Below are 23,728 nucleotides of genomic sequence, written 5' to 3'. Positions count from 1 at the left end.
CTCAGGGATTTTTTAGGTCTTCTTGGGGTCAAACTAGGACCTCGGCGGGAAGGGAAAAGCAGTTTCTTTTGTTGGCGGCACCATGTGGTTCCTGCCCTCGCTCTGGGCTGAGGACACCAGACCCGCTGGGTCCCAGCAGGTGCAGAGCACGGAGCATCCGATTGTATCTCAGGTGTGAATTTTCTCCATCTAACGCCGTGTTCTTCCCCCGAATCCCACAGGAACAGTACGAATTCTGCTACAAGGTGGTGCAGGAATATATCGACGCCTTCTCAGACTACGCCAACTTCAAGTGAAGAGAAACCGACACAAAACAAAAATCCACTCCGAGAAACAAATGACAGAAGAGTTGCCTTCTTTAATATTTTGTAATATTCTGTTTGTTAATATACCCCCCCCCCAAAAAAAAAATATGTGTATATATCTTAACTGTTTTAGAGGTTGGTACCATAAGCTTCGTATTAGCTGGAGATTTTATATGTAGCAAAGTGTTAGTGCAGATACTGTTGGCTCCTTTTTTTTTCCAATGTTTTATTGGGGAATTAAATAGCGTGATGTTTGGATTAATATTGTCCTACCATCTCTCTTCTGGAGAGTTGATACAGGCTGTTATTTTGTTTGTAAATCTTTTTATTTTGTTTTTTCTTGAGGGAGTAAAGCCTTTTACAAAAAGATAATAAGAAGAAAATGATATCCTGGATCTTACCTGGAAACAAATACAACCCACAGCCCCACAAGCACAAGCGTTTCCGAACCTGCAGGGAAATGGTTTCACATTTTTCCGCTGGTCAGCTCTTTCACAAAAGAACAAGGAGAAAAAAAGAAAAGGCTTATTCTGTGTGTGTGTATATATATAAATATCCTAATTCTTATATAAAAAGCAAAACAAGTTTCCTCCTTGAGGGTTTGGAAATTGTAGTGACCAGAGCAGCGACTGCAGGAATTTCACCCAAAAACCATGAAACAAACCAACCAAACAGAATAACAAAAGGGTTTTTGCTCCCTGAAGGAAATGTCCGTGTTTGGTGCCAGATTTCACGCCCACTGTGGGGATCGCGGTTGTCACCATGGATGGTCGAAGTGGCCCCATTGTCCCCCTGGTCCCTTCCAGGAGGGACCTGCAGCTTCTGCGGGGGGTTTGGGGGAGAACGTGGCTCCTCGTGGTCCCAGCTCCATCTTCTCACTGCTTGTGTCTCCTCCCAAGTGCCACCCGGTCCCTTCCCTCCTCCTGGTCTGTACCAGCAGCAAACGAGAAGTTTTGGAGCCACCTCGGGCTGTGTCCGTTTTCCAACCTGTGACCTTGTGCCCACGTCCTCCTTCCGCAGCTCTAAAATGAAGCTGGGAGAGCAACCTCCACCCAACCCACCAGCAGGAAAGCGTTGGAGAAACCCAGGAGATCCTCCAACAGCCGAGGTCCAGAGAACAAACCAGCTGGAGAAATTCTATTTCAGAGGCCGAGTTTATTTTATTTTATTTTATTTTATTTTTTCTTCTCTGTACCCTCAGTTCTCCTGGGAAGTGCGGCTGAAAGCGAGGGAGAAGAGCCCTGTGTCCCAGAGGAGACAACCAGGCTTTCTCCAGCCATAGCAATGGGGAGAAGGGACCTCTGGGCTCCACCACACACACCCAACCTGCTGCAGGTCTTTGCCTCCATCCCTGGACCAGGAGACCTCCAGCCCTGGATCCTGGAGATTTTAGATCTCAGCAACCTGAGCTGGTGAAGGTGTCCCTGCTCATGGCAGGGGTTGGTCTAGATGAGCTTTGAAGGTCCCTTCTAACCCAAACCATTCTGTGATTCTATGATCATGTCTTCTACCATCACCAGAGCTGCTAAAATCTGTATGTGGGCACACTCGAAACTCAGCTGGTTGCTCCAAGCACCTTGATCCATCAGGGGCTGGACTAGATGACCTTCAAAGGTCCATTCCCACCCAAAGCATTCAATGCTTCTATGATCTGACTTGGTCCTGCCAACAATGTCTCCATGTTTCTGCTTCTCAGGAAGGATGCACATGGTCCTACACCTTGAGAGTGCAGGAGCGGAACTTGAACAACAGGCCAGAAATTCAACATCATCGAGGTGACTTCACACCCCTGGGTGGGTGACGTTCCACAAAAACAGCTGCAAGTGCAAATCATAGAATCATGGAAAAGTTTGGGTTGAAGGGACCGTCCCAGCTGCCCCAGTGCCCCCCCTGCCATGACAGGGACATCTTCACCAGCTCAGGTTGCTCAGAGCCCCGTCCAGCCTGGCCTGGGATGTCTCCAGGGATGGTTCATCTACCACCTCTCTGCCCAACCTGGGCCAGGCTCTCACCACCCTCAGAGCCAGAACAATTTAAGACCGTACAATCTATTCATTCTCCAGACACATTTAGGGTTTTTTTTCTTCCCAATGGAGGCTCCATCACAGAGAATTTGAATTATCAGAGAAAGGGGCAAAAAAGAACTGCTGATTTTTGTCATTCCCCGCCCAGAAGAATCAAAACAGAAGGAAACCCTGATGGGCCAGGATACCCAGAGAGTCGTAATGGCTGAGGAAAGACCTAAGGATGCAGAAGAGTCCTGAGGACCCAGGGGTGCAGCACCCTGTGTTTAAAAAACAGCTTAATGTGGTTTATCTTCATGTTGTTTTGGTCACAAAGAGGTGTCTGGTGAAGCACCCTCCTTGTTCCCCCTGTGGTCAGGGCGACCGTGCCCTGGTTACTGGGGGCGCTCTGCAGGCACTGGGAGAACTGGGACTGGAGGTTTCACCCCCAGGATTCATCTGGGTGCCCCCCCGGGATCACTGCAGGGGGTGACAGGGCTTGGGGACAGTGAAACCCCCCCCAGCCAAGGGGGCACTGGGGGGACGTGGGGCTGAAACCTCAGAAATCCTGGGAAAATCCACCCCGTGAGTCGAAGTATTGAGTTTTCCAGCAGGAATTTTCCAGCTGGGGGGAATTTTCTGGTGGGGAAGGTGACATGGTGGAGACAAGGGGACCCCCCACCCCCCCAGCAAGCCCAAAACACCCCCAAAAATGACTTCACTGCTGCCACCATCACCTGGCACCCAACATCACCATTAATAAATGCTAATTCTTGAATTTGGGGGAATTTCAGCCAAAGCTTTAAATCACACACAGAAATAAACCCTCCTGCAATGGGGGGGCTGCACTTGGCCACTGTGGGGGCTCCCCCTGGGGACACAGACCCCCCAAGCACCCCCGTGCCCCCCACAACCAGGCACTGGCTGCTCAACTGGGGGCTGGCGCTGGGTGGGGAAACTGAGGCACAGAGAATTTACTCCCTCATTCAGCAAGAGCATCCCCAGGATAGAACACCCCCCCCAAAAAAAAGGGGTGTCAGGGCGCTGCCGAGGGGATTTGGGGGGGAAGGAGGTGACGGGCACTGGCACAAGGACACCGATGCCACCGGTGAAGTCACGGTCCCCCATGGGAGCGATGGCAGGGCCGACGTCACCATGTCCAGCCCTACAAATAGCGGAGCTGTTTGTCACCAGCACCACTGTCACCACTGTCATTGTCACCGCTGTCACCCACAGGACAGGTGAGGCTGCCGGGGGTGGGGGGGCTGAGGGAGGTGCTGGTGGCATGTGGGGACCCTGGGGTGGGGAGTCCTGCTCACCCCAAATCTGACCCAAATGGTGCTCTGGGGGGGCTGTTCAATCAATTTCTGGATACAAAGCCCAGCAGCACCCATGGGTGCCCATACCCTCCACATCTTCATGCCCACCCCAAAGAGCACCCATGGGTGCTGAGCCCCTCTGCATCTCCATCCCCAACCCACCCCAAATGGGACCTGTGGGTGCTGAGCCCCTCTACATCTCCATCCCAAACCCACCCCAGCAGCACCCATGGGTGCTCATCCGCTCTGCAACTCCATCCCAAACCTGCTGCAGCAGCACCCATGGGTGCTGAACCCCTCCAGTATCTCCATCCCCAACCAACCCCAAAGAGCACCCATGGGTGCTGACCCCCTCTGCATCTCCATCCCCAGCCCTCCCCAAATGGGACCCGTGGGTGCTCAGATCCTCTGCATCTCCATCCCAACCCACCCCAGCAGCACCCATGGGTGCTCATCACCTCCATATCTCCATCCCAACCCACCCCAGCAGCACCCATGGGTGCACATCACCTCCACATCTCCATCCCAACCCACCCCAGCAGCACCCATGGGTGCTCATCACCTCCATATCTCCATCCCAACCCACCCCAGCAGCACCCATGGGTGCACATCACCTCCACATCTCCATCCCAACCCACCCCAGCAGCACCCATGGGTGCACATCACCTCCACATCTCCATCCCAACCCACCCCAGCAGCACCCATGGGTGCACATCACCTCCACATCTCCATCCCAACCCACCCCAGCAGCACCCATGGGTGCACATCACCTCCACATCTCCATCCCAACCCACCCCAGCAGCACCCATGGGTGCACATCACCTCCACATCTCCATCCCAACCCACCCCAGCAGCACCCATGGGTGCTCATCACCTCCACATCTCCATCCCAACCCACCCCAGCAGCACCCATGGGTGCACATCACCTCCACATCTCCATCCCAACCCACCCCAGCAGCACCCATGGGTGCACATCACCTCCACATCTCCATCCCAACCCACCCCAGCAGCACCCATGGGTGCTCATCACCTCCACATCTCCATCCCAACCCACCCCAGCAGCACCCATGGGTGCACATCACCTCCACATCTCCATCCCAACCCACCCCAGCAGCACCCATGGGTGCTCATCACCTCCACATCTCCATCCCCACCTCACCCCAAACAGGACCCCTGGGCGCCCATATTTGCAGGACCCACCCCAGCAGCACCCATGGGTGCTCATCCTCCCCAGCATCTGCACCCCCAGCAGCCCCCCCGGGGTGTCCCCTGGGTGGGTGTCACAGTGTCCCCCATGTCCCCGCAGCCCCCCCGGCCATGTCCCCCCGCGGGTCCCTGGTGCTGCTGGCGCTGCTGCTGCTCCTGGCCGCCCCCTGCCCGGGCCAGCACTGGTCCCACGGCTGGTACCCGGGGGGCAAGCGGGACCTGGGCCCCCCCCCGGCCCGGCAGGTAGGGCCCTGCACCCCAGGGGTGACCCCCCCGGGGTAAACCCCCCAGAGTAAAACCCCCCGATCCCGGGGTTATAACCCTCTTGGTTTATCCCCTTCCCTGGATTATTGTGTGTGTCCCCGCCGTGGTCATTTTAAACCCGCGTTTCGCCCCCCCCGGATTTATACCCCTCCTGATCCCCGCCCCGCTCAGGTTACCCTCCCCCACATTATCCCCCTCCCCACAATTCCCCCCCCATTGTTATATTCCCCACTGAGTTCGCCCCCCGGCGTTATAACCCCCCAAGAGTTCCCCACCCCCAAATTATCCTCTCTGGATTATCCCCCCGCCGGTTCCCCCCTCGCCCCCCCAAGATTTATATCCCCCCAGATTATACCCCCCCGTGTTACCCTCCCCAGATTAACCTCCGGATTAAACTCTGGGTTTATATCCCACCCCGGTGTTATGTGTCCCCCCCCGGGCTGGGTGTCCTCCCGTGGGTTGTGTGCCTCCTCCCCCCCGGAATTGTGTACCCCCCCCTCCACGGCAGCCCCTGTCCCGCAGGTCTCGGTCCCGCTATGGCGCTGCCGCCCCCACGCGTGTCCCCCGCGGCGGGAGGAGCCGCTGCCGGTGAGTGGGGACGGGAGGGGACATCGGGGTGGGGGGGGACACGGGAAGGTCCTGTCCCGGCCCCCACGACCCCGCTCCCCGCAGGGCGCTGCGCTGCGCTGACCGACCCCACGCGGGACCGACCCCACGCGGGACCGATCCGGGAACGGCCGCGGGACCCCGCGGGAAATAAAGGGGCTCAGGGGGAGCCTGTGAGGCGTGGTGGCGGCTGCGGGGGAGGGAGGGGGGGGGTCCCGCGTGGGTGTGTGCGGGGGTGGCGTGTCCCGTGGGGGCCGTGTCACAGCGGGGGCTGTACCGTAGGGGGATGTTTTTCATGGGGGGCTCTGTCCTCTGCTGGGCAGTCCCCGTGTCCCACGGGGGTCCGTGTGCCACGGGGGTTCCCGTGGGGCAGTGCCGTGTCCTGTGGGGTCCCGTGGAGGTTCTGTGTCCCGTGGGGGGTTCTGTGCCCCGTGGGTTCCCGTGACCTGTGGGGGTTCTGTATCCCGTGGGGTCCCGTGGGGCAGTTCCGTGTCCTCCGGGGTTCTGCATCGCAGGGAGGTTCCGTGTCCCCTTAACCCCGTGTCCCGTGGCATTCTGTGCCCCGTGGGTTCCGTGTCCCTTGGTTCCCGTGTTCCTTGGGGGGAGTTCCGGTGTCCCGTGGGGTTCTGTCCCCCGTGGGTTCCCGTGTCCCGTGGCGGTTCCTGTGTCTCGTGTCCCGTGTTTCCCGTGTCCCCCGTGGGTCCCCGTGTCCCGTGGGTCCATATCCCATGTTCCTGTCCATATCCTGTGTTCCTTGGTTCCCGTGTCAGTCCCCATGTCCCATGTCCCGTGGTTCCCGTGTCCCCGTGGTTCCCGTGTTCCCGTGGTTCCCGTGTCGGTTTCCATGTCCCGTGGGTGCCCGTGTCCCGTGGGTTCCATGTCCCGTGGGCCCATATCCCATGGTTCTCGTGTCCCTTGGTCCCCGTTTCCCGCGGGGTTCCCGTGGCAGTCCCCACGTCCCATGTCCCGTAGTTCCCGTGTCCCCGTGGTTCCCGTGTCCGTTCCCATGTCCCGTGGGTTCCCGTGTCCCCGTAGTTCCCGTGTCCCCGTAGTTCCCGTGTTCCCGTGGTTCCCATGTCCCGTGGGTTCCCATGTCCCGTGGGTTCCCGTGTCCCCGTGGGTTCCCGTGTCCCGCACTCCATTTCCCATCAGGCCCCTCTACCGCTCCCACTCTCCCCGCGGGCGGGTCGGCTCACGTCACTTCCGCCCGCCATGCTGCCGCTGCTGAGGCGGCTCCGGCCGGGCCTGTTGGCGGCGCTGGGCCCCGTCGGCTCCCCGGGACCGGCCCCCGGCCCGTTCCCCGGCCCCCGCCCCGCCTGGGGCCCGCGGCTGGTCCCGGCACGGGGCCGCAAAACGCGGCACGATCCCCCCGCCAAGTCCAAGGCGTCGCGGTTGAAGGTGCCGCCGCCCGTGGACCCCGAAGAGCTGCTGGTGGTGCTGGAGCGGTACCGGCTGCACCGGCTGGTGCTCAGCGCCCTGCGGTACCGGCGGGGGCTGGGGGGCAGGGGGCTGGCTATAGGGCTGTGGAGCTGCTGTGGGGTAGAGGTGGGTTTGGGGGGCTGGTTGTGGTTCTAGTTGTGGGGCTGGGTATAGGGCTGTGGGGCTGCTGTGGGGCAGGGGAGGGTTTGGGGTCTGGTTGTGGTTTTAGTTATGGGGTTGGGTGCTGTATGTGGGGCTGTGGGGTTGCTGTGGGGTAGGAGTGTGTTTGAGGGGCTGGTTGTGGTTCTAGTTGTGGGGCTGGGTGCTGCATATGGGGCTGTGACCCTGCTGTGGGGCAGGGGAGGGTTGGGGGACTGATTGTGGTTCTAGTTATGGGGCTGGGTGCTGGGTATAAAGCTGTGGGGCAGGGGAGGGCTGTGGGGCTCGTTGTGGTTCTGGTTATAGGGCTGGGGGCTGCATGTGGGGCTGTGGGGTTGCTGTGGGGCAGGGGATGGTTGGGGGGCTGGTTGTGGTTCTAGTTATGGGGCTGGCTATAGGGCTGTGGGGTTGCTGTGGGGCAGGGGGCTGGCTATAGGGCTGTGGAGCTGCTGTGGGGCAGGGGAGGGTTTGGGCGGCTGGTTGTGGTTCTAGTTATGGGGCTGGGTGCTGGGTATAAAGCTGTGGGGCTCGTTGTGGTTCTGGTTATAGGGCTGGGGGCTGCATATGGGGTTGCTGTGGGGCAGGGGATGGTTGGGGGGCTGGTTGTGGTTCTAGTTGTGGGGCTGGCTATAGGGCTGTGGGGTTGCTGTGGGGCAGGGGAGGGTTTGGGGTCTGGTTGTGGTTTTAGTTATGGGGTTGGGTGCTGTATGTGGGGCTGTGGAGCTGCTGTGGGGCAGGGGATGGTTGGGGGGCTGGTTGTGGTTCTAGTTATGGGGCTGGCTATAGGGCTGTGGGGTTGCTGTGGGGCAGGGGAGGGTTGAGCTTGTGCAGAGCTGATTTGAGGGCTGGTTGTGGGGCTGTAGGGCTGCTGTGAGGGACAAGGCTGGTTATGGGGCAGGGGGCTGGGTATAGGGCTGTGGGGTTGCTGTGGGGCAGGGGAGAGTTGGGCTTGTGCAGAAGTGGGTTGTGGGGCTGCTGTGAAGGAGGAGGCTGGATGTGGGGCTCCTGTGGGGCAGGGGGCTGGCTATAGGGCTGTGGAGCTGCTGTGGGGTAGGGGTGGGTTTGGGGGGCTGGTTGTGGTTCTAGTTGTGGGGCTGGGTTTAGGGCTGTGGGGTTGCTATGGGGCAGGGAAGGGTTAACCTTGTGGTGCAGAACTGGGTTGGGGAGCTGATTGTGGGACTCCTGTGGGGAGGGAAGTGGCTCTAGGGCTGGGGGGCTGGGTATGGGCCTGGTTATGGGGCACAGAGCTGGTTATGGGGCTATAGGGTTGCTGTGGCGTAGGGGAGGGTAGGGCTTGTGCAGAAGAGGGTTGGGGGGCTCGTTGTAGGTCGGCTTTGAGGGAGAGATCTGGCTATAGGGCTGTGGGGCTGGTTACAGGTATAGGGCTATGGGGTTGCTGAGGGGTGGGAGGGGCTGGTTGTGGCTCTAGTTGTGGGGCTGGGTAAAAGGGCTGTTGCTGGTCAGGCTTGTGCAGAAGTGGGTTGTGGGGCTGGGTATAGAGCTGGGGGGCTGGATGTGGGACTGCTGTGGGGCAGGGGGCTGGTTATGGGGCAGGGGAGCGGCTATAGGGCTGTGGGGGTGCTGTGAGGCAGGAGAGGGTTTGCCTTGTGCAGAAGTGGGTTGGGGGGCTGTTTGTGGGGCTGGCTGTGGGTCTGTGGGGCTTCTCTGAGAGACAATGCTGGGTGCAGGACTGGGTATGGGGCTGCTGTGGACGGGGGACTGGTTATGGGGCGGGGGGCTGCATATAGGGTTATGGAGCTGCTATGGGGAAGGGCAGGGTTGGTTGTGGCTCTGTGGGGCAGGGGGCTGAGTATAGGTCTGTGGGGTTGGTTGTGGTTCTGGCTGGGGGCTGGGCAGAGGGCCATGGGGTTGCTGTGGGGTTGCCGTGGGGCAGGGGAGGGTTTGCCTTGTGGTCAGGACTGGGCTGGGGCTGCTGTGCGGGACAGAGCAGGTGTGTGAGAAGCCCCCGGGCTCCCAGCCCCAGGCAGGAGCTCATTGGCACGTCCCCTCCCCGGCAGGGCCGAGTTCAAGGCCGAGGTTGTGCAGCGCAAGCGGGAGGCGACGCTGTGCGGGGAGGACTCGGCGGAGCAGGCGGAGGAGCACCGGAGGCTGATGGCCTGGAACGAGGCGGAGAACGCCCGGCAGCGGCTGCGCAGGTCAGCCCGGCCCCACAGGCAGCAGTCACTGCACAGAGTGGTTTTGGTGGGAAAGGACCTCCCCAGTGCCCCCCCTGCCATGACAGGGACATCTTCACCAGCTCAGGTTGCTCAGAGCCCCGTCCAGCCTGGCCTGGGATGTCTCCAGGGATGGTTCAGCCACCACCTCTCTGCCCAACCTGGGCCAGGCTCTCACCACCTTCAGGGCAAACAATTTCTTCCTCATGTCCAGCCTGAATCTCCCTCTTTTAGTTTAAAACCAGCTTTGACTTTTGCTTGTGCACAACTAAATTCTACACCCTGTTTAGTTAGATCTGGCACTGCCCCATGTCCTGAGAACCTCATGTCCGTCTGTCCAGCCCTCCAGGGCTGGTGACTCCAGCACTGCCCTGGGCAGCCTGTTCCAATGCCCCACAGCCCTTTGGGGAAGAAATTGTTCCCCACATCCAACCTCAACCTCCCCTGGCGCAACTTGAGGCCGTTTCCTCTGCTCCTGGCGCTTGTTCCTGGGGAGCAGAGCCTGACCCCCCTGGCTCCAAGCTCCTTTCAGGCAGTTCAGAGATCAGAAGGTCTCCCCTCAGCTCCTGTTCTCCAGCTGAACCCCCCAGGTCCCTCAGCCGCTCCATCACACTTGTGCTCCAGCCCCTCACCAGCTCCGTTCCCTTCTCTCCACTCGCTCCAGCACCTCTATTTAGCACCTTTACATCACAAGGGATTAGTGTGTCTCACTGAAGTGCGGCCCTAAAGAGTGTAAATATTAAGCAAAGCTTTTTCTTTTCTATATGGCAGGGAGGAAAGAATTAGGAAAGAAGAGGAGGAGCGGAAGAGGCAGAAGCTCCAGGCTGCAGAGAACCAGGCCAGGAAACTGGAGGCTTTCCTGAAGGAGAAGGAGCAGGAGGTTTTGCGGCTGCAGGTGAGAGCAGCTGGTGCCCCTGAGGGGTTTGATAGCCCGTGGGATCCTTGTGGAAGCCATGGGCTTGTTTTCCAAGAGATTTTTATGTTGGTTGCTGGGAAGTTTTAGCACCTTCCAGGAGCATCAACAGCACGTGGGTGGGATGGAGGCGAAGTGAGAGCTCTGAAAACAGAGGGAGGAATAATCCCAAGGGAGAGAATCCAGGTTTCCTTGCTCTGGAATGACGCTGGTGGCATCTTGGGGTCTCCCAGAGGTCTGTGAGCTCGAAGGGCACCAGCAGCTCGTGAGTTACGAGCCGGTCCTTGTCCTTCCTTCAGGAGGAAGCCAAGTCCTTCATCACCCCCGAGAACCTGGACGCGCGGATCGAGGAGTGCCTGGACAACCCGCGCAACTACAACTTCGCCATCGACAAGGACGGGCGGATTGTCAAACGGACGGTGTTGTCATAGGCCCGGCTTCTGTCTAGCGGCTCCGTTTACAGAGCTTGTTTATTCCTTTTAATGTATAAATCACCCACAGAATTGTTGGAAAAAGCCCGCGGGGTCTGGCTGTGGTTATTCTGAAGGGTGAACGCCGGTGGGATGGGGGTGCAGGAGAAATTTGGGGTTGAAGAGTTACAGGGAGTGGCGGAGGCTCCAGCGGTTCATCGGAGCTGCTGGGGTTTGTGTTCCCATCACAATTCCGCCCCCATGTCCCTGGATCCCGCTTTGGATCCTGCTTTGGATCCCTCCCGTGTCCACACTGAGCACATGGGGTGAAGAGCAGGAGCGGCCCGAGGCAGACCCTGATTCTGAGCGCCCCCCATTTGCCTGGCGACCCCTCCAGATGCTTTTGGGAGGAAATGAGGTCGGAATGGCTTTGTAGGAAAACCCACCCTCTGTTTGTTGTTGAGGAGGGAAGAATTGATTTTGTCTCGTTTCTGCTGCGATGGGAAGACCTGTCCTTCCTGCTCATCCTTTCAACCCTCCTTTCCGCATCTGTTGGCGCAGCTATGTGTAAAAATCGTGCAGAGGATGTCTCATTGATACCAGCTTTTACATCTTTTCTCTTTCTCCCTCTTGAGCATTATTTTACTCATCACCGGGGCGTTAAGTTGTAAAGAGTATTGTAATTACGCTGCGTCCTCTTTGGCAGTTTTGGTTTATTGTGGTCTCTCAGACCAAGCCACGCTCGCTTTGATGCTCCCCAAGCTCACCAGAGGTCCAGTTTTCCCCCAAACCCCCCTCTTTTTGGGCTGACACCAGCCTGCGGTTTGCTGTGGTTCAGGTGGACTGACAGCAGGTCCCTGCGTTCTCCCTCGCTTGCTTTTTATCTAAACTTGCCTAAAAATGGATATTTTCCCTCCAGCTTGAGTCTGTACCTAAAGGAGACAAGCGCACAAAAAACACAGACCTTTTGTTTTCCTGTACAAGTTTTATTTCTAATTAAGGTCACAAGTTGCAGAGCTTGGCTCGTCTGTTCTCAGCCTGGGCTGGTGCGACTGTAGATCCGGGATCTCGCAGGTTCTTCCCTCCCGTTCTCTACGCAAAGGGCACCTCTTGGTCGCAGGATGAGTCGAGCACACAACCCTCTGCCCGGGGAGAGAGGGGAGAGCGCGGTGAGGAACCGAACGGCACAAACCAGCCTGCGCGGGCACCCCAGCGCGGGTTTTCACTAACACTGAGCATGTATTGCTCGGTATTGCTCCTGTACCCTCCCAAATTCCCCCCAGGATTGTATAATAGCAGCATCTCCGGTAGTGACTGGCTTGGGAAGGAGGCTGGGATTTGGGGCATGGAAGGAGGATTTTGGGGAGATGGAAGGAGGATTTTTTGGCAAATGAAAGGAAGATTGTTTTGAAATGGAAGGAGGATTTTTGGAAATGGAGGATTTTGCGGCATGGAAGGAGGATTATTTGGGAACGGGAGGAGGATTTTTCGGCAGATGGAGGGTTTTTTGGGAAGTGGAAGAAGGATTTTTGGGAGATGGAAGGAGGATGTTTTTGGGAGATGGAAGGGGGATGGTTTTGGGAGATGGAGATGGAAGGGGGACGGTTTAGGGAGATGGAAGGGGGACGGTTTAGGGAGATGGAAGGCGGACGTTTTTGGGAGATGGAAGGGGGTCTTTTTGGGAGATGGAAGCAGGATGTTTTTGGGAGATGGAAGGGGGATTTTTTGGACATGGAAGCAGGATTCTTGGCAATGAAAGCAGGACAAGGCACGGATCGCCCTACTCGGCTCCTGCCGCTTGCTCAGCCCCCTAATTTCCTTCTTTTCCACTTTCCCCCCTTCCTCCAAACCTCCCAGGCTGTTATCACCTTCCCTGTCGTCAAAATCGATCTGCCCTGCGCTGGGTGCTGGGGAGACAGACGGACGTGACAAACACCATCCCCTGGGCAGCATCCCCTCTCCCGCTTCTATACCACAACCCCGAATCCCCGGTGTCCCCTCACCGCTGCCGCAGCAGAGCCCGGGGGCGGCGCAGCTCCCCCCGCTGCCGCAGGGCTTGCGTCCCGACTCGCAGGGGGTGGGCAAGAAGCTCTCCTCCTGGCACCGCAGCGTCTCGGCCGTTCCCATGTAGCAACCCAGCTCTTCCCCGCAGCAGATGTTGGGACCAAAGCAGCGACCCTTGTTCCTGGGACCGCAGGGCAGGCACTGAGCGGGAACGGGGGAGAGAAACGGGGGCATTATTTAGGAAAGCACCAAGGTTTGGGGATGGGGTTGTGCTTTTCAGCAGGGCCTGTTGCTATAGGACAAGGGGTGATGGTTTTAAATTAGAAAAGGGGAGATTTGGGCGGAAATTTTGTACAATGAGTGTGGTGAGACCCTCATCCCAGGTTGCCCACAGGTGCCCCATCCCTGGAGACATCCCAGGCCAGGCTGGACGGGGCTCTGAGCAACCTGAGCTGGTGCAGATGTCCCTGCTCATGGCAGGGGGGGCACTGGGGGAGCTGGGACGGTCCCTTCAACCCAAACTGTTCCATGATTCTTTACCTTGGTCTTTTCCTCCCACCAGCACCCTGGGGCAGTTTGGGGAAGGGAAGGAGGAGTTCAGGGATCTCCCAGCCCCCCCAGGACGTACCTTCCTGATGTCCATGTCCATGACGGCGCGTTTGCCCCCGATGGGGCAGTTTTGGATGTAGCAAGCGGAGGACAGAGCCAGGAGCCCCAGCAGGCAGAGGGCCAGCGCTTTGCCAACCATGGCTATGGGCTTTGGGGAGCTTTTTGGCTTCTCATCCCGGCCAGCCGGGTCCTGTTTATATAGCACCAGCTCCTACTTACACATTCCAGCACCGGCGTCACCCGTTTTATTCTTAAAAACCACAAGGCATTGATCTCCACACCGAAGGGCTCGGCTCATAATGGAGGTCGAGGACGTGAGGTCAGGCCCAGGGTGTTGGTTTTTCTTTGGCGATGAGTCCGACAGCAGCGGGGGGGACATGCGGGGGCTGTTTTTGGGCTTGTGTCCCTTCTGCGCTCGCCTGCTGCGTGTCCTGTCCTGTAGGGATGAAATTGGGCATCTCCAGGTGGGACGTGTCACCCCCAGGGGGTGAGCAGGGGCTTTGTGCACCCCTTGATTTCAAATCCCTTCTGGTTGGGGGGAGATAAATCTGAATCCTCCTCTGGGGGCATCAGTGGAATCTGGGGTGGGAAATGTTTTGGTCCTTTCCGCCCCTCCATGTATTTTTGGGGATGTCCCGCTCTGGGATGATGGTGACACCAAGCCCATCCCTGCCTGCATTCACCCTTTTTAGCTTAAAAACACCAAACCTCATTGGCACAAGCCTGAAAACCCCAAACTCCCCATATTTTCTGCCTTGGGGCTTGGACACGCTGCCCCAGCCCCACAACGTCAGCAGGTGAAGGACCTGGAGAACTGTCCCCGAGGACGGGGCCGAAGGCTGATGCAATCACCGCGACCCCTCGCCTTCGTTACCGCAATTAAGAGCTTCCCGGCTTGAATAAATTCCTCCGCTGTGGACAAACCTCGTGTCTATCGAGACCGTGACCCCGGTCCCTCCCTGCGCCTGTTTAATTGGGAATTAGGCAGCCCGGAGAGTGAAAACTGTGACCTCTCGTCGTCCCCTTCGCCTCGATTCCAAATGTGTCACTTAGGGCGGCCGGTGATGAGGTGAGTCCTGGTCCCTGGGGACGCACCAGGCGCCAGGGTCTGTGTTAATGGTTTGGAAATGGGGCTCAGGACCTGCCTGTCATGCCCCAGCGGCTCAGCCAGTTTGGGGGTGTCCCCACTCCTGTGGGATGTGTTTTGGGGGGACAGATGTGGAAAATAACCCACCCAATTATCAGCTCTGCTGTTTTTTTGGGGTGTTGACACCCCAATGCTGAGGCTCCTATAGGTCTGGAGCATCATCCTGCTCAGGGATGCGTCTGAGATGTTGGGGTTCACATCCTGCCCCCCAGGATGGGCTGAGCACCCATGCTAGCCTCAACACCCCCAGTTTTTCATCCAGCACGGGGTCACCCACCCACATCAATGCTGCCCCTTTCCCAGTGATTTATTTGGGGTGATTTTGGGGTCCCTCCCCTCCCCAGGGCTGGGATGAGATGCTGGTGGTGGGGAGCAGGCGCTGGGTGGATCGGGAGGTGCTGGGGGCAGGATGGGTCCCACCAGCGTGGCCGAGCTCCACCTCCGCCGAGGTGCCACCTCCCGTGGGGACAGTATAAAGGACGAGTGTCCCTTGCATTGCTGTCACATTCAAGCCTGGAGCCGGGACCCCGCCAGGGTAAGAGAGCTGGGAAGGGTTGGGGTGGTGGTTCCCCAAATTTGGGGGGTGATTGTGGGATAACTGAGGGGGCCGATCCTTCCCATTGGTGTCTGGTGGGGACCAGTTTATGTGGTGATGGTGGGAAAGACAAGACCAGCCCTTGGGGGGGTGTATGAAGCTGGGGACCTTAATCTTTCCACTTTTGGGGTTTCTTTAGGTGCTTTTCCTTATTTTTTATCATTTTTAGTAGATGTGGCTTGAAGCCTCCTGATGTGCTGGTTCCTGAAGGCAACGAGGCCCCGAATCTGCCCCCAAAAGGGGTCTTGGATGGGAGGTAACGAGATGGTGGCACATCTCAGCTATCCCCAGTCTTAGGGGACACCCAGCACCCATGGGTGCTGCCGGGGCCCCTGGGGTGGAATTGGGTGGCTGGATCCTAAATCCTGAGCTTATATCCCTTTGTGCTGTAAGGATGGGACCAAATCCTGCACCCAAGCCCAGCAAAACCACCATGGGTGGGAGCTGAACTCTGTGGGGCTGGGTGGGGATTTGGGGAGTGGGGTGGGATGTATAAAGACACACCAACCTCCACCCCACCATCCCCAAGCCCCAAATGTGTCCCCAACAGCCCCCCATGACCCGTCCCCAGTGCCCTGCACGAAGCCACCACAGTGCACGAGGACTTTTATTGGGTCTCAAATTTACAAGTGCGATTCGGGGGGCTCGGTGCCGGAGGGGGGACGCTCAGAGGAGGGGGTGCTTGCCCTGCTGCTGCCGGTTGGCCAAATGCATCAGCCTGAGGAGCAGATCTCCAGCAGAACCGTCCAGCACCGTCAGGTTCTTCTCCGCTGTGTCCTGAGCTCCGTCGCTGCCCTCGTCCAGGCAGCCGGCGTCCATCGCGCACGTTTCTTCAATAGAAAGTGAAACGTTGGGAGGGGAACTGGGTTATTTGGGACCCACGAGTGGTCTCTTTTTGGGTGGGGAAGGGGTTGGTGGCAGCCTGGGGTGTGCATGCAGCTTTGTCCCTCGTGTTAACCAGGGAATGGGGCTGGATGGGGGTTTTTGGCACAATGGGAAGAAAATGTGTGCCTGGTTGGGAAATATCTCACGGTGGTGGCTCGGGAATGAGCTCCCAGCCCAGTCATAGAATCACAGAGTAGATTGGGTTGAAGGGACCGTCCCAGCTGCCCCAGTGCCCCCCCTGCCATGAGCACGGACATCTTCACCAGCTCAGGTTGCTCAGAGCCCTGTCCAGCCTGGCCTGGGATGTCTCCAGGGATGGTTCATCCACCACCTCTCTGGCCAACCTGGGCCAGGCTCTCACCACCCTCAGGGAGAACAATTTCTCCCCCATGTCCAGCCTGAATCTGACTATCCCCAAATCACCCCCACGCTCCATGCCTCAGTTTCCCCATCACAAGGAAGGAGTCCCCCACGCCTCCCCCACTCCCCCATGGTCCCAAGACCCCCCCCAAACTCCCCTCTCTGGTGTCCCCCGTGTTACCGGCGCTGCAGCAGATGCCGGGAGCGGCGCAGCGGCCCCCGGAGCCGCAGGGCTGCCCGCCGGCCTGGCAGGGCGAAGGCAGGTAGTCTTCCTCGGTGCAGCGGCGCGTCTCGGCCGTGCCCAGGTAACAGCCCAGCTCGGGACCACAGCAGATGCCGGGGCCAAAGCAGTTGCCTCTGTTCCCGGGGCCACAGGGCATGCACTGCAGGGAGGAGCTGCTTGAGTCCCCTGTACTCCCCCATCCCCCAAAAAAAAGGGGGGAGGGCACCCTGCTTGTAGCCTTTTGTATTTGAAAGTAGCCCCCCCTGTTTCACCAGCCCGTGGGGTGTCATGCTGGTGTGGGGTGGCTTGTTCCCACCATTAGCAGTGTGGCCCTGCTTTGGGGGGTCCCTGCTTTGGGGGCTCCCGCTGCCCCCCATGTCATAGGATAGAGTCATACAATCATTTTGGTTGGAAGAGACCCTCAGGATGATGAGTCCAACCATAACCCAGCTCCAGCACTAACCCACGTCCCTAAGAACGTCGTCTAAGCGACTTTTCAACCCCTCTGGGGATGGTGACTCCCCCGCTGCCCCGGGCAGCCTGTTCCAATGCCCGACAGCCCTAATCCCCAATGTCCCCATCCCCACTCCCTGGGGGTGCCCTGTCCCCGCATAGGGATGCTTGGCTGTGCTCCCCTCCTTGAAGGTGACCCCTGTATCTCAAGCTGCTCATTCCTCTGCCACTGCCTCACCACGTGCCCTTGGGCATGTCCCCCAACCTCCCCCAAAAAGCGATGCACCACATTGCCTGGGCTCGGCAGCACAGCCAAGGGTGCCCATGGGTGGCAGGGACTCTCTGCACCCCACACCCCCCCAAAAGCCCCATCCCGTCCCCCAAGCCCCCGTACCTGTCGGAGGGCTGTGTCGGCCAGCGCCCGCTTCCCGCCGCGGGGACAGTTCTGGATGTAGCAGGCGGAGGACAGGGCGAGGAGGCAGAGGAAGGAGAGGGGCAGCGAAGGCTCTGCCATGGCGCAGGGTGCCTGCAGCCGTGCCACGCGTGCCGGGGGAAGCTGCTGCTTCTGCATCTGGCCCTGGGCTGCACCGGCTGCTATTTATGCTGCTGTCACCCCTTCCCAGGGGAGGAGGAGGAGGAAGAAGAGGGCTGGGTTGGGTTTTTTGTTGTTGTTGTGTGTTTTTTCTTTTTTTTTTTTTTTCTTTTCTTTTCCCAAATCGCATCCAAGAGACTGTAATTGAAGTGATTCAGTGCAAGCGGCAGTGCTCAGGGCTGGTGAATCCCCCCCTCCCCGAGCTGTGGCTGCTCGCAGGGACACCCCAGGGATGGGGGGGGGTGCAGGGTGCAGGTTTGGGGTGGGGTGCTCAGGTAGAAGGTGCTGGTTCAGGGAGGGGTGTTGGTTTGGAGGATGCTGTTTTGGGAAGGGATGCAGGCTTGGGAGGGATGCTGGCTTAGAAGATGCTGTTTTGGGAAGGGATGCAGGCTTGGGAGGGATGCTGGCTTAGAAGATGCTGTTTTGGGGAGAGATGCAGGCTTGGGAGGGATGCTGGCTTAGAAGATGCTGCTTTGGGAAGGGATGCAGGTTTGGGAGGGATGTTGGCCTATAAGGTGCTGCTTTGGGGAGGGATGCTCAGAAGATGCTTGTTTAGGGAAGCTTTTTGGTTTGGAGGATTCTGGTTTGGGGAAGGGAGCTGGTTTGAGAGGGATGGGAGTTCAGAAGATGCTGGTCCAGGGGTGATGCTGGTTTGGGGAGGGATGCAGGTTTGGGAGGGATGCTGTCTTAGAAGATGCTGCTTTGGGAAGGGATGCAGGCTTGGGAGGGATGCTGGCTTAGAAGATGCTGCTTTGGGGAGGGATGCTCAGAAGATGCTGGTTTAGGGAAGCTTTTTGGTTTGGAGGATGCTGGTTTGGGGAAGGGAGCTGGTTTGAGAGGGATGGGAGTTCAGAAGGTGCTGGTCCAGGGGTGATGCTGTTTTGGGGAGGGATGCTCGGTCACATGATGCTGGTTCAGAGACGGTCGTTCTTTTGGAGGGTGCTGGTTTGGGGACGGATGCTGGCTTAGATGATGCTGGTTTGGGTGGGATGCTAGTTTAGAACATACTGTTTCAGGGAGGTGTACTGGTTTGTGGAGGGGAGCTGGTTGAGAGGATGATACTGGTTTGGGAAAGGATGCTCATTCAGAGGATGTTTTGGGAGGACTGTTGGTTTGGAGGGTGCTGGTTTGGGAAGGGATGCGGGTTTGGGAGGGATGCTGGTTTAGAACATGCTGGTTTGGGGTGGGTTGTGGGTTTGGGGAGGGGAGCTGTTTTGAGAGGGATGCAGATTTAGAAGATCCTGGTTTGGGGAGGGATGCTAATTCAGAGGATATTTGTGTGGGAGGGATGCTGTTTTGGGAGGGTGATGGCTGGGGAGGGTGCGGGTGTGAGGAGCGATGCTCAGCCAGAAAATATTGGTTCAGAGAAGGTTGTCGATTCGGAAGATGCTGCTTTGGGGAGGGATGCGGCTTTGGGAGGGATGCAGGTTTAGAAGATCCTGGTTTGGGGAAGCTTCTTGGTTTGGAAGATGCTGTTTTGGGGTGGGTTGATGTTTTGGGAGGGATGTGGGTTTACAGGATGCTGGTTTGGGGGTGATAATGGTTTGGGGAGAGATGCTGGTTTTGGGGGGATGCTCAGTCAGAAGATGCTGGTTTTGGGAGGATTGTTGGTTTGGAAGATGCTGTTTTGGGGTGGGGTGATGGTTTGGGAGGGATGTGGGTTTGCAGGATGCTGGTTTTGGGGGTGATAATGGTTTGGGGAGAGATGCTGGTTTTGGGGGGATGTTCAGTCAGAAGATGCTGGTTTTAGGAGGATTGTTGGTTTGGACGATGCCGTTTTGGGGAGAGATGCAGGTTTGGGAGGGATGCTGGTTTAGAATATGCTGGTTTGGGGTGGGATGCTGGTTTAGAAGATGCTGGTTCAGGGAAGCTCCTTGGTTTGGAGGATGTGGATTTAGAAGATGCTGGTTTGGGGAAGCTTCTTGGTTTGGAAGATGCTGTTTTGGGGTAGGGTGATGGTTTGGGAGGGATGTGGGTTTACAAGATACTGGTTTTGGGAGAGATGCTGGTTTTGGGGGGATGCTCAGTCAGAAGATGCTGGTTTTGGGAGGATTGTTGTTTTGGAGGATGCTGTTTTGGGGAGAGATGCAGGTTTGGGAGAGATGCTGGTTTAGAAGATGCTGGTTTGGGGTGGGATGCTCAGTTAGAAGATGCTGGTTCAGGGAAGCTCCTTGGTTTGGAGGATGTGGATTTAGAAGATGCTGGTTTGGGGAAGCTTCTTGGTTTGGAAGATGCTGTTTTGGGGTGGGGTGATGGTTTGGGAGGGATGTGGGTTTACAAGATGCTGGTTTTGGGAGAGATGCTGGTTTAGAAGATGCTGGTTTGGGGTGGGATGCTCAGTTAGAAGATGCTGGTTCAGGGAAGCTCCTTGGTTTGGAGGATGTGGATTTAGAAGATGCTGATCTGGGGGTGATGCTGGTTTGGGGAGGGAAGCTCAGTCAGAAGATGCTGTTTTGGGGGTGTGATGGTTTAGAAGATGCTGATCTGGAGGTGATGCTGTTTTGGGGAGGGATGCTCAATCAGAAGATGCTGTTTTGGGGGGAGTTGCTGGTTTGGAGGTGCTGTTTCGGGGACCAGTGCCCACTTGGGAGGGATGCTGGTTTGAACACTGCTGCTCCGGGGGGGGGATGCTGTGGGGCAGCGATGGGGAGAACTCAGGGGTGCAGAGCAGGACCTGCCATCGCCACGCATCGCTCACCCACCTCAGCCACCTCTTCTTCCTCCTAGAAACCAGGGGCAGAGAAACCAGGGGCAGAGAAACCAGGGGCAGAGAAACCAGGGGCAGAGGGAGAGCGACGGGAAAGAGAAACGCACCTTTGGGGCTGGCACTGACCCTCATAAGTCCCACCCAGGGTGAGACCCGGCACACTCGTGTCACCCGTGGGCTGTCGGAAACATCGATACGGGGCACACGGCAGTAAAAATCCCTCCACCAATATTCCTGCTGGTCCAAAATACCCTTTCCAGCAAAACTGAGGCCAGCTTGGCAATGATAATTTAATGTGCAGAGGGGAATCAGGTGCCTAACGAGTATCCACTGCCCCCGAGCACTCAGGGTGATGAACAGGGGCTCGTTTGGGGTGCTGGGTGGGCAGTGGGGTTGGGGGGGTGTCACCAGCTGTGACCCAGCCTCTGGGGTGGTTTCCTACCCCTCATCTTCATCAAAGATGGGGAATTGAGGCAGAGAACTATAAAGAATATCAGCCTGGCTTTTCCCCACCCTCGTTAGCATCCCTCATTTTCTCACCCTCATTTTAATCCCTTTTCTTTCTTTCTGGGCTTCGGAGGCACCAGCGAGGGATGTCGGAAGGGGATGAAGCCCAGAGCACCGCTTTGCCATCCGGGGGAAACTGAGGCACGCAGGGGTAAGGCCAAGCATCTATTTTTGGGTGATATTCGCCGTGCTGGGGGTCCCATCCTCGTCTGCTCTCCTTCCCTGTTTTTTGGGGGACTCCTGTTTTTTTTAATGGGTAAAACAGCACTGGGCTCTCCCCAAAGAGGGGGTGAAGGTAACCACAGCCCCTGACTCAGGTCACCCCAGGACCAGGGGAGCAGTGAGTTCCCAAATTCACCCTGTGCCCACCTCCAGAGACGCTGAATCACACACGGGGCAGCCGTGGGCAGCTTTAATGACCAACATCATTAGTGCCGGCCACGTTTCCCCGTCCTAATTCATCCCTTCACAGCAGGAACCGGGACCCACTTGCGTTGCAGGGCCGGGGACGATGCAGAAACCCTCGGCTGGGAAAACTTGTCTTTAAAAGAAACCCAAATGTCAGCGCTAAATTGGGTGTTAGGCGCTCGTGCTCCGTCTCTTCATTACTGTATCGTAAAATTACATTAGCCGGGAATGATCTGCATTCAAATGACTCTGTGTCTGGAATGATAACGCAGGAATATGAGATTAAAATGTAATTATGCTCTTTAAAGTCAAGGAAGGTTAATAAAATGTGGGTTTTTTTTTTACAAGTTGCAGAGGCGACGCAGAATCACTTACAGAAATCAAGGGGAGGATGAGGTGGGAAGGGTGTAGGCAAAAAATGTGTGGAAAATGGAAAAAGGGGGACGTTTGGGGGATGAAAACATTGGGGTCACCGGGGGGGTGATGTTGGGATGATGGGGTTCCGTGGTGTTTGGGCACTGATGCTCCCTGGTCCCCACAGTGATGCTGGGACCCCAAACCTGCATCCCGCTGCCGCTCGATGCTTTGGGGCCACTCGAATCCCCCCCATCAGCCACGGGGCGTCCCTTCTGTGTGTCCCCAGCACCGGATTTGCTGTGCCACGTCCCTGCTCTTCCCCAGGCCCCAGAGGATCCTCCCTTCGTTAACGCTGATCTCCTAACGACATGCGCGGCGGGCGAGCGGCGGCGGCGGCATTAATTGGCAGCGTTAGTGGTTTGCTCTCCATAACCCAGCTCGGCTGGCGCAGGAAAACCCCAAAGACCTGCCATGGGGTGGGGATGGGGGAGCAGCATCAAATCCACCCCCCCAGCCCCCCTGCTCGGCCAAAATCCGGCCCCAGAGCTGCCCAGACACCTGCGGAGGGGCTGGTGGGAGGGTCGGATGTGGACATCAGTGCTTGTGCCCTTCCCAAAAACTCGTCACGTCGGGGAATGAGGTGGGTGATGGAAACGTGGTAGAGATGCAGGGAGGAGAAAACAGCCTCAGGTTGTGCCAGGGAGGTTGAGGTTGGATGTGGGGAACAATTTCTTCCCCAAAGGGCTGTGGGGCATTGGAACAGGCTGCCCAGGGCAGTGCTGGAGTCACCAGCCCTGGAGGGCTGGACAGACGGACATGAGGTTCTCAGGACATGGGGCAGTGCCAGGGCTGGGTTGTGGTTGGAGTCCATGGTCTTGGGGGTCTTTTCCAACCAAAATGATTCCGTAATTCTATGCTCCTGCATGTAAAACACCCTTTGGCTACACCCACAGCTTCCAAGCATCATCAATGCACAGAAACTACAACCATTTTCCAGTCCTGGAGTGATCACACCCTCGCATGTGGTCAGGGCAAACCACGTGTATTTACCACCCATCCTTCATTAACAGCCGGTGCTTCGTTAGCTGTGATGTTTTGCAAAGCCCCTCCAGAGGCAGGATTGAGGATGGAGGGCGCGGTACCTGATGCCGAGCTCAAGGAAACAAAGTTTAATCAGAATGAATTAGTGGATGTTGGGTAATATGTGGAAAATTGGATTATTTTCCACCGATTTCTGCATTTTTCTGCAGAGAGAAGGAAAAAACTTCACTTTAACTTGTGTTTTAAGTTTGCAGGTCAGGCTGGCCAAGGATTGCTCCCAGCTCCTGGCTGGGTGAACTAATGCTCCCCAAATAGACTCATCTGCGTAAAATTTGGCAGCAGCTGCTTCTCCCCCAGCCGGTCACCACGACCTCAGGGCTTGATGGGGGATAATGGCCGGGGCTGATGGATCCTGCACCTCCCGGCGGAGCACAGCACCTTGTTTTTCGTGTCGTGGCTGAAGATGCTCCTCTGCTTCCACGACATGATGGAAAAATAGCTCTGCTGCTGCTTTAAAGCGCAGCCAACGTCAGGCTTTGCTGGGCGCCGCTTTTATGGCTCAACCGTCCAGATCCGTCCCGTGGGGGCGCAGACGTCACATCAGGAGGTCACCAACCAACGAGGGGTGGATTTGTCCGCCTAAAACGCACTTGGAGGAAAAAGCGTTAGAGGAAATTGCTCAGGCTTTCAATCAAAGGTTGTTCGGCGCAGCCCAAAGAGAACGACGGGCTCGGTGGAGGAGATAAATCTACTGGTGGCATCTGAGACAAGAGCTGAAGGGGAATTGCTGCGGTTCTGGGCAGGATGTTCCATGGGAAGTCCTGGCTGTGCCAGTCAGCCCCCAAAAACCCTCATTATTGGGGTTCAGAGGGTCTCTGCTTCCCATGGGGTTTCAGTGCCCGGTGATCAGGACTCAAACCCAGCTGGGGGTTGGATGGGATGAACTTTGAAGGTCCCAACCCAAGCCATTCTACAATTCTGTGGTCTCTCCCTAAGTGACGAGAGGTGGGTACGCAGGGAAGTTCGTCCCTTCGCCCTCCCTGTAGTGGCAGGAGGGGACAC

The 23,728-nt window shown here is 57.4% G+C and overlaps 4 protein-coding genes across 9 annotated transcripts in view; 2 read left to right on the top strand and 2 right to left on the bottom strand.

The window, feature by feature from the left end:
* The window catches only part of PTPRA (protein tyrosine phosphatase receptor type A), a 130,125-nt gene extending 129,558 nt beyond the window's left edge, over nt 1-567 (top strand). For all 6 annotated transcript variants that reach the window (XM_065060213.1, XM_065060217.1, XM_065060215.1 and 3 more), the window contains one exon: nt 222-567. In XM_065060213.1, coding sequence (XP_064916285.1) covers nt 222-296 — 75 coding nt within the window. In that variant the 3' untranslated portion in view covers nt 297-567. The remainder of the gene's footprint in view (nt 1-221) is intronic.
* Nucleotides 568-6,900: 6,333 nt separating this feature from the next.
* MRPS26 (mitochondrial ribosomal protein S26) lies at nt 6,901-10,886 on the top strand. The gene is made up of 4 exons (XM_065060231.1): nt 6,901-7,184; nt 9,300-9,437; nt 10,227-10,350; nt 10,668-10,886. The coding sequence occupies exons 1-4, from the start codon at nt 6,916-6,918 to the stop codon at nt 10,797-10,799; spliced, it is 663 nt and encodes a 220-aa protein (XP_064916303.1). The 5' UTR covers nt 6,901-6,915; the 3' UTR covers nt 10,800-10,886.
* An 857-nt stretch (nt 10,887-11,743) lies between these two features.
* On the bottom strand, nt 11,744-13,583 carry LOC102086914 (neurophysin 1). Its single transcript, XM_005506428.3, has 3 exons — nt 13,411-13,583; nt 12,782-12,983; nt 11,744-11,920 (listed from the first exon to the last, which is right to left on the bottom strand). The coding sequence occupies exons 1-3, from the start codon at nt 13,528-13,530 to the stop codon at nt 11,871-11,873; spliced, it is 372 nt and encodes a 123-aa protein (XP_005506485.1). The 5' UTR covers nt 13,531-13,583; the 3' UTR covers nt 11,744-11,870.
* A 2,139-nt stretch (nt 13,584-15,722) lies between these two features.
* Nucleotides 15,723-17,630, bottom strand: LOC102087100 (vasotocin-neurophysin VT). Its single transcript, XM_005506429.3, has 3 exons — nt 17,449-17,630; nt 16,560-16,761; nt 15,723-15,963 (listed from the first exon to the last, which is right to left on the bottom strand). Exons 1-3 carry the CDS (start codon nt 17,623-17,625, stop codon nt 15,800-15,802), a joined length of 543 nt encoding a protein of 180 aa, XP_005506486.2. The 5' UTR covers nt 17,626-17,630; the 3' UTR covers nt 15,723-15,799.
* Nucleotides 17,631-23,728: the final 6,098 nt, after the last annotated feature.

The sequence above is a fragment of the Columba livia genome, chromosome 4 (genome assembly GCF_036013475.1).
Source record: "Columba livia isolate bColLiv1 breed racing homer chromosome 4, bColLiv1.pat.W.v2, whole genome shotgun sequence".
In the NCBI taxonomy this organism is placed as follows: domain Eukaryota; kingdom Metazoa; phylum Chordata; class Aves; order Columbiformes; family Columbidae; genus Columba; species Columba livia.
The sequence above is the reverse complement of the archived record's forward strand: the minus strand, read 5'-3'. Positions and strand labels throughout refer to the sequence as shown.

Bases quoted from the DNA above. Each gene is read 5' to 3' on its own strand.
- MRPS26 (XM_065060231.1), top strand. From the start codon at position 6,916: ATGCTGCCGCTGCTGAGGCGGCTCCGGCCGGGCCTGTTGGCGGCGCTG. The intron at 7,185-9,299 runs GTACCGGCGGGG...CCTCCCCGGCAG, and splicing joins CTGGTGCTCAGCGCCCTGCG to GGCCGAGTTCAAGGCCGAGG. The intron at 9,438-10,226 runs GTCAGCCCGGCC...TCTATATGGCAG, and splicing joins GCCCGGCAGCGGCTGCGCAG to GGAGGAAAGAATTAGGAAAG.
- LOC102086914 (XM_005506428.3), bottom strand. From the start codon at position 13,530: ATGGTTGGCAAAGCGCTGGCCCTCTGCCTGCTGGGGCTCCTGGCTCTG. The intron at 12,984-13,410 runs GTACGTCCTGGG...GTTCCCGCTCAG, and splicing joins TGGACATGGACATCAGGAAG to TGCCTGCCCTGCGGTCCCAG. The intron at 11,921-12,781 runs GTGAGGGGACAC...CTCCCCGGGCAG, and splicing joins CGGGCTCTGCTGCGGCAGCG to AGGGTTGTGTGCTCGACTCA.
- LOC102087100 (XM_005506429.3), bottom strand. From the start codon at position 17,625: ATGCAGAAGCAGCAGCTTCCCCCGGCACGCGTGGCACGGCTGCAGGCA. The intron at 16,762-17,448 runs GTACGGGGGCTT...TCCTCCCTGCAG, and splicing joins CCGACACAGCCCTCCGACAG to TGCATGCCCTGTGGCCCCGG. The intron at 15,964-16,559 runs GTAACACGGGGG...TTTCTATTGAAG, and splicing joins CGGCATCTGCTGCAGCGCCG to AAACGTGCGCGATGGACGCC.